This window comes from Corythoichthys intestinalis, chromosome 6 (genome assembly GCF_030265065.1).
Source record: "Corythoichthys intestinalis isolate RoL2023-P3 chromosome 6, ASM3026506v1, whole genome shotgun sequence".
Classification (NCBI taxonomy): Eukaryota; Metazoa; Chordata; class Actinopteri; order Syngnathiformes; family Syngnathidae; genus Corythoichthys; species Corythoichthys intestinalis.
In genome coordinates this window covers 5,470,237-5,482,444 of record NC_080400.1, presented here as the reverse complement: position 1 = coordinate 5,482,444, position 12,208 = coordinate 5,470,237, and the positions used below count along the sequence as shown (strand labels likewise).

Genomic DNA, 12,208 nt, shown 5'->3' with positions numbered 1-12,208 from the left:
CCGGCCACTTTATTAGGTACACCTGTCAGACTGCTTGTTAACACCTAATTTCTAATCAGCCAATCACATGGCAGCAACTCAGTGCATTTAGGCATGTAGACATGGCTTAAGACAATCTCCTGCAGTTCAAATCGAGCATCAGTATGGGGAAGAAAGGTAATTTGAGTGACTTTGAACGTGGCATGGTTGTTGGTGCCAGAAGGGCTGGTCTGAGTATTTCAGAAACTGCTAATCTACTGGGATTTTCAGGCACGACCATCTCTAGGGTTTTCAGAGAATGGTCCGAAAAAGAAAAAATATCCAGCGAGCGGCAGTTTTGTGGGCGGAAATGCCTTGTTGATGCCATAGGTCAGAGGAGAATGGCCAGACTGGTTCGAGCTGATAGAAAGGCAACAGTGACTGAAATAACCACCCGTTACAACCAAGGTAGGCAGAAGAGCATCTCTGAACGCACAGTACTTCGAACGTTGCAGCAGATGGGCTACAGCAGCAGAAGACCACGCCGGGTGCCACTCCTTTCAGCTAAGAACAGGATACTGAGGCTACAGTTTGCACAAGCTCATCGAAATTGGACAATAGAAGATTGGAAAAACGTAGCCTGGTCTGATGAGTCTCGATTCCTGCTGCGACATTCGTATGATAGGGTCAGAATTTGGCATCAACAATATGAAACCATAATCCATCCTGCCTTGTATCAACGGTTCAGGCTGCTGGTGGTGGTGTAATGGTGTGGAGAATATTTTCTTGGCACTCTTTGGGCCCCTTGGTACCAACTGAGCATCGCCACAGCCTACCTGAATATTGTTGCTGACCCTGTCCATCCCTTTATGACCACAATGTACCCAACTTCTGATGGCTACTTTCAGCAGGATAATGTGCCATGTAGACATGTGCCGGTTACCGGTTTCACGGTTTACCGTGGTGTGAAAACGTCGCGGTTTCAAAACCACTAAAATTTTCCGTCATACCTTAGTACGGTATTCGCTATTTTTCATGTGCCAAAATGCAGCCGAAGTGGCTTGGTGCGGCACCGCTCACCCCTTCCCGTTTGTTGCCGTGAGTGTCACTAAACAGCCAGCAAACCCAAAAACAAATCCTCCAAACACAAGGCGTACTTTTCTTCTATTGAGCTCTCAAATCGTGGTGAAATATACAAATAAATACATTTAAAACGCTGTACAATTGTATTTTTCCACGTGTGATTAGGTTCAACAGGATAGCAGTAGCTCCATTAAAAAGTTCGCCAAAAACAAAACACACATTTTCCTTTCAAATTCAATATACAAACTAACTAAAACTTACAAAGACGAATGTTAGCCTAGGCTAAACTGGGAGAGCAGCTTCTTTTATGTGTCACAGCCACTGAGTGAGAGAAAAGCTTGAATGCAGGGGGGAAAGAAAAAGAATCGCGTCAAAGATCGCTAATTGATAGAAGAGGTCTCACTCCTCACTTTTTTTTTTTTTTTAGATGAAACCTTTCCTCAACAATATTTACATTTTAACTAATTTAAAAAACTAACTTATACATTTTTAACTAACTTATTAACTTATGAATTCTTTGTTCTTTTTAACACAAAGGCATGGCATCATGTAGACTAGAGTTGACACAGTGGCTGAAAATGGCGAAACTTCACTTGAGCTTCCCCCCTCAAAAAAAAGTCATACAGTATATATTTTTAATTTTATTTAGAAGTGTTTTTACTTTTTATAGCAATTATTTTGTTCTTACTCTAATATTGAGCAACTTGAGCTGTGGCTGTGGGTATAGTCTAGGTTCTATTTATTTTAATTTTATATAATATTTGTTATTTTTTGTTAATTTATTTATTTTCACATTATATTCATGTTCCAATTTGCAAATATGTTTTGAAAAAATCCTGTTCAATGGATTAAAATTATTATTTTTTTTTAAACCCATACATCTCAAAATTTTGGAGCTATAATTGCAATACCGTGATACCGTGAAACCGCGGTATTTTTGCTCACGGTTATCGTACCGTCAAAATCTCATACCGGCACATGCCTAGTGCCATGTCATAAAGCTGAAATCATCTCAGACTGGTTTCTTGAACATGACAATGAGTTCACTCTTCACTGTACTCAAATGGCCTCCACAGTCACCAGATCTCAATCCAATAGAGCATCTTTGGGATGTGGTGGAACTGGAGATTCGCATCATGGATGTGCAGCCGACAAATCTGCACCAACTGTGTGATGCCATCATGTCAATATGGACCAAACTCTCGGAGGAATGCTTCCAGCACCTTGTTGAATCTATGCCATGAAGAATTGAGGCAGTTTTGAAGGCAAAAGGGGGTCCAACCTGTTACTAGCATGGTGTACCTAATAAAGTGGCCGGTGAGTGTGTGTGTATTTATATATATTTTATTTTATTTAGAAGCGTTTTTACTTTTTTATAGCAATTATTTTTGTTCTTGCTCTAATCTTGAGCAACTTGAACTGTGGCTGTGGGTATAGTCTATAACAGGGGTGCCCAAGTCCGGTCCTCGAGAGCCCGTATCCAGCTTGTTTTCCATGTCTCACTCCTCCAACACACCTTTGTCAAACCATGAGGATCGTTATCAGGCTCCTGCAAAGCTTGTTGATGAGCAAGGTTGATGATTCAGGTGTGTTAAAGGAGGGAGACATGGAAAACAAGCTGGATAGGGGCTCTCGAGGACCGGACTTGGGCACCCCTGGGCTGTAAGTTCTATTTATCCTAATTTTATTTAAATATATAAAGATTAAATATGTTCCCATTTGCAAATACAGTATATTCTAAAAAATTTAAAAAATCCTGTTTAATGGAAAAAATGTTTATTTATTTTATTTTAACCCATACATCTTAAAATAACACGTTTTGGAGCCATAATTGCAATACCGTGATACCGTGAAACCACGGTATTTTTGCTCACGGTTATCGTACCGTCAAAATCTCATACCGGCACAAATGCCTAGTGGAGAGGTGAAAGAAAAAAAGGGATGTGAGGCTATGTCCCATACAGGAAAATAAAATGGAGTAAAGTAGGGGTTTGTGGTAGGGCTAGGAAGATTTTGGTGTGTGTCTGTGGGAATTTGCACCCTGCTGTGAGGTCTGTGTACACCCATGTTAGACAAGTTAGTCCAAAATGTCTTGGTATCATGAGGAATTATGATTCAGTGGGAACGCAGCCCAACACCTCATTGACTGGAGTTGATTAAGGAGACATTTATATGACAACGGTAACTAGGGTGATGATCTCACGATATGGCGATACCACAATTATCGGGAAATCATTCTAGGATATTCTACAAAACCACTAGTAAACTGAAAACAAGCTATTTTCATCCATTTAAATTGGGAGAGTGGCCAGTGCCGCCATACCTGAAATTCAAGTGTTAGTGTTTGTGATTTTTTTCCCCGTGGTTTCCGTTGTTGTATAAACGTCCCTTTAATCAACTCAGTAAATTAATAGAGCTGCGGAGAAATGTGTTCTGTTCTCTTTCATGCTAATTTCATGATAACAGATGAGGATTTTGCACTTATTGTGACTTAAACGGAGGCCACAATTAAAAAAAAGAATCCTATTCCTGGAACTCGGTCATATTTTAAAAGTAATGAAGTTTGACCCTTGGTGCCCTTTAATTCTGTGATTTCGTATTTGGTTCAAGTTATTGGAAATCAGGAAATTAAAGGTCAGAAAAGCTTCTGGAACTCCAAAAGCAGCCATTGATTTACTGATCTAGCCGGGTTGGAAACGGGCAGAGGGAGCATTGTTCTGACCCTGGCTTGTTGCCATGCCGACTATCGCCCCACACAGACAATGATGGCAATGCCCCTGCTGTCCCATAACCACCTATTTAATCCTTCTTTGTGGCGCCCTCTCTTATTTATGGGACTTGTGAGCTTCACACTTAGTAAGACTGCCACCTGCTGGATGCGTGGCATCACAGCTGCTTCTATTTTGAAATTGATTGTTAACTGGACTATCTAAATTGTTCCATTTTAGCCATCGTTTGGAAGTGAGGGCTCAAGTCGCTCGGGCCTTCCTCGCCAAGTTCCAGTTGACCAGTGAGGAGATGAGCACGCTGCGAGGAGCCAGGGATGCACCTATTACAGAGGTACGCTCAGTCTTTGACTAAGTCACTTGCACATTTGACCAATCTAGTCCATCTGTACATAGCATTAGGGCCACCCAAAGAACGGGAAAAAAATAGGACTACAAGATCCTAGAAGTCCTACAATTAGTACAAATTGTAGTATTACGAGATTAAAGTCGTAATATTACAAGACTTAATGTCGTAATATTATTACACTAAAATCGTTGAATTATGAGATTAAATCATAGTATTACAAGATTTAAATTGTGCTATTAGGAGATTTAAATTGTGATTTACGAGATTTAAGTCATGGTATTACCAGATTTAAGTCGTGATATTGCGAGAATAAATTTGCGATATTATGAGATTAAAGTTGTAAACTACGTAATTTTACAAGGAAAAAAGTCGCAATATTACAAGATTAAAGTTGTAGTATTACTTAACTTCATGTGATAGCACAAGCGAAAAGTTGTAATGGTACGTCATTGTTCGTAATATTATGAGAAAGAGTTGTAATGTTAAGTCACTTCACGTAATTTTTACGAGATTAAAATCCTAATATTCCGAGAACATAGTCATACGTTGTAAAATTACAAGAAAGAAATTGTGATATATCGAAATCGCAATACTATGAGATTAAAGTCGTACTATTACTTTCTGTAATAGTATGAGAAAAAGTTGTAATGTCAGCTCAATTGTTCGTAATATTACGAGGAAAGACTCGTAATTTTACGTCACTTTACGTAATATTAAGAGAGTAAAGTCATACGTAGTAATATGATGAGAAAAAAAGTCATTATGAGTCATTGAAATTAACATTACAGTCATTATGTTACGTCACTTAATGTAATATTGCAGACATAATACTACGTAAATTAACATAATATTACGAGAAAAAAGTCGTAATGTTACGTCATGGTACATAATATTATGAGTCGTGATGTTACGTCACTTTACGTAGTACTTTGAGATTAAAGTCGTAACATTACAAGATTAAAATTCTAATACTATGTATTTTTACATAACACCAATAAAAAAAGTCGTATTCCGTCATTGTACATAATATTACGAGGAAAATCTCATGTGACGTCACTTTACATAATATAACAAGATTAAAGTTGTAATATTACTAGAAACAAATTGCAATATTATGAGGTTAAAGTCATAGTATTACCTAACTTTATTTAATATTATGAGAAAAAAGTCGGAATGTTACGTCATTGTGCGTAATATTATGAGGAAAGAGTCGTAATGTTACGCCACTTTACGTAATATAACGAGATTAAAGTTATCATACTACAAGATTCATGTCGTTATACTACCTAACTTTAGGTAATATGACTAGAAAAAAGCCGTAATATCACTTGAGTATACTATTTATATTACATATCGAAACGTAATATGTAATGAATCAGTACGGCTATTTAGCAAGATTAGCTAAACACGTAAAATTATGTAAATATTCTTACCATGGCTGGAAGCCACAATGAAGTGTTAGTATAAATCTTTCTATTTTGATAATATGATGTAGATGTGCCAACAAATAGATTCTTGAAAGCAGTTCTAAAATACGAGATATTGTTCGTTTTAACTGTAGTAGCTAACTTAGCTAAATTAGATGCACTGCATCCATACATACAACATAAAGATACATATTATGATTTTAATCTTGTGATATTAAGATTTTCCCTTGTAATATTATGAGTTTATTCTTGTAAAATTACATAACATTATGCTTTTTTTTTCACTTGTAATATTACCTAAAGTTACGTAATATTACGGCTTTAATCTTGTAATATTACAACATATGATTTCTTTCTTTCCTCATTACCTGCCGCCATATTTTAAATGTCACTTTTAATTCACTATTTTTTTCCCACAGGGCTTCTTCAAAGCCCTCAATCGAGTGAAGCAAATTCACGAAGATGTGAAAGTACTGCTACGGACCAATCAGCAAACTGCGGGGTAATAGCCAACACTTTCGATCGGCCGCCATTGACGGCACTAGACGTCTGAATGTTCATTCGCTGCCATCCTCCCGCTTTGAAAGGATCAGACGTCTACTAGTTATAAACTCATGTAAATTGCATGAAAAGACCTTGCATCGCCCCCGACCAAAATGGACTTAGGGCAGCCATGTTGGTTGGGGCAACAGTCCCATCTAAATCAATGCTTTGATAATCAAATGAAGTCATAACCCTCATATTTCTTAATTTAAAGATGAACTAAGCAATGTCAAAGTCTATGCTACTTATTCAGTGGCTGCTATTGACGGCACTAGACGTCCAGCTAATTAATTGACTTTCATCCTCCCACTTCAAATGGATTGGCTAGTAGCGATTAAAGGCTTTAAAATTCACAGGAGAAGGATGATCGGACGCCGTCAATGACAGTAAAACATGAAACAAAATCATACTTACTACTGCAGCTCACGTAATTGTCATGTAGACTGGAGATCATGGAGCAGATGGCCGTGTTGCAGGAGGCGGCGTATGAACAGCTCTACCGCTGGGCTCAGAGTAAGTCCAACACACAGTAACATTGCGAACTATTGAATAGTTCGTATCCTATAACCCTAAATAGTGCCCATCTGTGTCATTGACAATGGATTGGATTTAAACTCATTTAAATTCACTGCAGAAGTATGATTAGTCGCCACATGATTGGATGTCTAGTATTGTCAATGGCACAGAAAGGGTTTATAAGGGATATTTACATTGAAACGTGACACGGAAAGATTAGGTTGAGCACCAATCTATCGATTGAACAATTTGACATTGATGCCATTGATTTTATGGATTAACATTGGCTGCCATTTGAAGTGGGAGCGCTGTCAGAGAGTGAACAAATGTTCAGTTGCTGTCAACCTTCCCACTTCAAATGGGTTTGATGTCTACTGGTGAGAAACTCATTTGACCTTTGATGCCTAAATTTACATTGAACCAATATATAGCAAAAGGCATCGGGAAATGCAAAAATAAATAAATAAATAAATAAATAAAATAAAAAAAGGGGTGGGGGGAGTACATGTAAGTAATGAAGCAATAGAAAATTTCAATTTAAAAATACAACAAAAAATTGGGAAATCGTCATTTTTAAAATTAAGTAAAATTTGAAAAAAATGATTAGAGTGGAAAGAAAACATTTTAATAATAAAACAAAGAAGAAGACAATTTATAACATTATTTGTAATGCTAATAAAACATTTAAAAAAATATATTTGGGGGAAATATAAAAGATAAGGAATTAAAATTAGGAGTTATAAGGAAATATTAAAGGAAAATGGAAAAATCCAAATTTTAAAAATTGAGAAAAATATGAAAAAAACATTGGATTAGAATGCAAAAAAACAAACATTTTATTTAAAGTAAAATAAAACAATAGAAGAAAGTATAAAATTATATGTAATTAAATAAAAGTAATATTTTTAGTGGGAAAATAAAGATAAGATAAAAGAAAAAAGGAATTAAAATCTGGAATTATAAGGAAATCAAAGAGAAAAGGGAAGCACATGGGAAAAATCACATTTAAAAAATTAAACGGGGAAAAAAGTAAATTAGAATTAAAAAAAAGTAACATTTTAATAAAAATAAAAAATAAAACAATCAAAGAAAATTTATTAAAAAAATAAAACGTTATAAAATTTTTAAAAAATTTCATTGTGGAAAATGTAAAAGATAATTATGTTTTTTTATTAGGAACTATAAAGAAATATATAAAAAAGACAGGAAAATCCTGATTAAAAATTTTTTAAAAACATGAAAAATGAAAATCAATTAGATTGAAAACATTTAAATCAAAATCAAATTAATAACTAAAGAAAATTATCCATAATTAAGAAAAAACAAGGAAAATAGTTGTGCATAATATAAAGAATAAAAAGGAATGAATACTTAACCTTTTTAATTTTGATATTAATTAAAAAATATAACTTTAAATTACATTTTTATGATTAAAAAAAAATCTGTGAGTACCTCATTTTTAACTGTATTTTTCAATTTAGGTTTCTATAATTAGTAATAATTTAACAATACTATTTTTTACGTACTTATGTATTCCTCCAATACTTTATGTACGTTGGTCAGGTCTTTGACCTCCACTGACGGCGCTACACGTCTACAAGTAATAAAAAACATCAGAAGAATGACAGGACGTTCAGCATCGTCAATGGCGAATTGCGATCTCACTTTGCATGCAATTAAAGGATGTACTCTCCTTCCAAAATCCTCAGGCGAGTGCAGAGGTCTAACCCAGGAGACGTGTGACATCAGCCCCATGTTGACCCAAGCGATGGAAGCCCTACAAGACCGGCCGGTCCTTTACAAGTAAACACATGCACTATTATTATATGATTATACTGCTATTACTAACATGAGCGCTAGAGGGAAGTGTTGCTCCATTGTTGAAAAAGACAAACAGCCTGTGTTGGTCCTGTGGTACATTTAATGACATGTTGGAATTCACCATCGGTTTTAATGCGAGGTGCTGAAACACATCAACTCAAAAGTTATTTTGCGCTCACTTGAGGAAAACATCGGGACTCACATTTTGTGCTTGACATTTATTTTTTATTTATTTCATCTATTAAAAGGAGGCAGTGGATTTGACATTGATAGAAATACTCTATACAGTACACTTGAGCATAGGTCGCTCTGGCAGCCTAGTTTGTAAAAACAATAGGTATTTTAGGTTGACTCTTGTATAGGTCGCACAATAATATGGGAGATTTTTGGGTACATTTTTGGGACAATTTTCGATACCAATGTGACTGAAACGTAACAAATACAACTTCGTTCATTTTATTATACAGTGGGGGAAATAAGTATCTAGTCAACCACCAATTGTGCAAGTTCTCCTACTTGAAAAGATTAGAGAGGCCTGTAATTGTCAACATGGGTAAACCTCAACCATGAGAGACAGAATGTGGGGAAAAAAAACAGAAAATCACATTGTTTGATTTTAAAGAAATTATTTCCAAATTAAAGTGGAAAATAAGTATTTGGTCACCTACAAACAAGCAAGATTTCTGGCTGTCAAAGAAGTCTAACGAGGTCTAACGAGGTTCCACTCGTTACCTGTATTAATGGCACCTGTTTTAACTCATTATGGGTATAAAAGACACCTGTCCACAACTTCAGTCAGTCACACTCCAAACTTCGCTATGGCCAAGACCAAATAGCTGCCAGCACCAGGCTGGGAAGACTGAATGTGCAATAGGTAAAACGCTTGGTGTAAAGAAATCAACTGTGGGAGCAATTATTAGAAAATGGAAGAAATACAAGACCACTGATAATCTCCCTCGATCTGGGGCTCCATGCAAGATTTCACCCCGTGGCGTCAAAATGATAACAAGAACGTTGAGCAAAAATCCCAGAACCACACGGGGGGACCTAGTGAATGACCTACAGAGAGCTGGGACCACAGTAACAAAGGCTACTATCAGTAACACAATGCGCCGCCAGGGACTCAAATCCTGCACTGCCAGTCGTGTCCCCCTGCTGAAGAACGTACACGTCCAGGCCCGTCTGCGGTTCGCTAGAGAGCATTTGGATGATTCAGAAGAGAATTGGGTGAATGTGTTTTGGTCAGATGAAACCAAAATAGAACTTTTTGGTAGAAACACAGGTTCTCTAATTTGGAGGAAAAAGAATACTGAATTGCGACATACCCACTGTGAAGCATGGGGGTAGAAACGTCGTGCTTTGGGGCTGTTTTTCTGCAAAGGGACCAGGACGACTGATCCGTGTAAAGGAAATAATGAATGGGGCCATGTATCGAGAGATTTTGAGTGAAAATCTCCTTTCATCAGCAAGGGCATTGAAGATGAGACGTGGCTGGGTCTTTCATCATGACAATGATCCCAAACACACAGCCAGGGCAACAAAGGAGTGGCTTCGTAAGAAGCATTTCAAGGTCCTGGAGTGGCCTAGCCAGTCTCCAGATCTCAACCCCATAAAAAATCTGTGGAGGCAGTTGAAAGTAAGTGTTGCCCAACGATTATTATTATTTTTATTATTATTATTTATTTGTTTTATTATTTGTTTTACTATTTTTAATTCTAATTTCAGAATTTTTATGTTCAGAATTTCTATACATATGAACATAAAACAGTCTAGATTCTTGGTTAAAAGCAAAAAATGGACAGTTATCATTCATTTTACATAAAAATTTCAAGCCAAAGTTGCACTTATTTTAACCATTGATTTTTTTTTCCCCCCATCAAATGGTGTTGGTAAATGGTGTTATAAACATTTCAAAGTGCATGCATGGTGCTACTTGATATAATAATTACCTTGAATCCTCGACCAAATCCTCTCGAAACACTCCTGCCTGCTTTTATGCAGTAAAACCTTTGTCCTGTTTCCACCTAAATCCGGCGTTGGAGCGCAACATGTGTTTGAGTTTATCACAGTGAAAGCTAACTCAACGTTTTGCCCGGGTCAGCCCCCTTTGGCAAGACGTGGCGCAATTTCTGTTGGAGCTATCTTGTCAACTGATGGTGTAGTCTATGTTTATACCCTCATCACTCTACAGAACTGTGTTTTTACAGATTAAAGTGCGTACGACAGGATAAAAAAAGTCTTAAACAGCATTATTATGTGAATTAAAATCATATTTTGAGACGATTCGACTATATACATCAATTTGGCAAAGCGCAGATGACGAGAAATTAGTGTTTTAATCCTCCGTCTAGCCACGCCTACCGTTATAGGACTCTAGCGTCCCCAACAGGTGAATGCTGTCAGCGAGAGAATGGTTTCATCTGATTTAGTATGCAGCCCATTGAGGGGGAATTATTCATAACGAGGAAAATGCGACGAAGAGAGCTGCAAAATGTCATTGTTTCAGTCTCTCTATTCCAATATTTTTAAAGGATATTCTTTTTATCGAAGTATTTTTCCCAATTGCTAAATAAATGGTATGGTCATGACAAATAACAGTCTTGTGCTAAATGGAATATGAAATAATAAACATGCATTTATTCAGTACAGCATGGCAAAATTACTCCATAATGGTCAAAACTGTCGACTTCACCTTTACTGTCGAACCTCCCGAACGCTATATAATGCCGCTGTAGTTAGTCAGGCTTTTGACATTTCCCTACCCCCCCGGCTTCAGAGAATGTAAACAAACCAAGACGCATGGAAGATAGCCAGCATGCTAACCCGAACCGAGTGACGTCTCAAAGTCTTATTTTCGCTTTTCCAAGCGAAAAATCACACAAAACTAGCCCGGATCCTGTCACACTGCCGCGGGGTTGTCGATTGTCTTTGCCGATCGGCAACACGCCCGGCTGAGAGCAAGTTACAGCTCGTTCCCCTAACTCCACTACGGACAGGAAAGCTCGCTTGGGAAGCAGCTGGAGAGTACCGCCGGACAAACCGTCTGACGTCGGAGGAACGCGTGGCTGCCACATGGTGAACACGAATATAATGAAAAATAATGCTTTACTACACGGCGACGACGTAAACAAACAGCGGCGTGCAGTTGTTGTGCAACTAACATGACAGACACGAGATCTTTTCTACCTTCCCATCCATGAGGAAACGTAAATAAATAGTCCTTTATTTAAAGAAAGTTTGTAGTGTTTACTTTGTAGTCGCTGTATTCGCGGCTATTTTTAACACGATGTTGCAATTTCTGATCAGGTGGGAAATTTGACAGGACACCGGGCACATGAAGAGGGCAGTAAACCGAGTATAGTGCTCTCCTGGCGGGGGGGATGTGCAACAAGCTGCCGGTGTTGTCGGCCGAGTGGAAAAGGAGCATGTCAGCCACAAAATGCAAGCCACCTACGTATTAAAATGATCTCAGTATTTGACATAATACAAAACACAATGTTTTCTCACTTCCTCATAAGTCCACTGGTCCCACAGTAGTAGGGCTTGTTTTGGCCATGGGCACCTTTTGAAACCCCAGAAAGACTCACGCCTCTCCCTGGTGCAGCAAAATTTTTCTGCAGCCGTTTGGCTGGTGTGATGCGAAAAATAAACGAATGAATCCGCAAAATAAGCTGAATCCTTAGTCCTTCTCATACAACAATAAGGCTGGATAGTGAGAGGACACCTTCTACCGTTCACGTCACAGCGCCATCTTTCTCAACTCAAGACTGGCGCCGGAAGTCACT

At 37.6% G+C, this 12,208-nt stretch overlaps 1 protein-coding gene across 1 annotated transcript in view; it reads left to right on the top strand.

Annotated features, from left to right (window-relative positions):
- The window catches only part of cog6 (component of oligomeric golgi complex 6), an 87,948-nt gene that overhangs the window by 24,879 nt on the left and 50,861 nt on the right, over window positions 1-12,208 (top strand). The window contains exons 5-8 of the mRNA XM_057838469.1: window positions 3,990-4,101; window positions 5,963-6,045; window positions 6,529-6,599; window positions 8,312-8,405. Coding sequence (XP_057694452.1) covers window positions 3,990-4,101; window positions 5,963-6,045; window positions 6,529-6,599; window positions 8,312-8,405 — 360 coding nt within the window. The remainder of the gene's footprint in view (window positions 1-3,989; window positions 4,102-5,962; window positions 6,046-6,528; window positions 6,600-8,311; window positions 8,406-12,208) is intronic.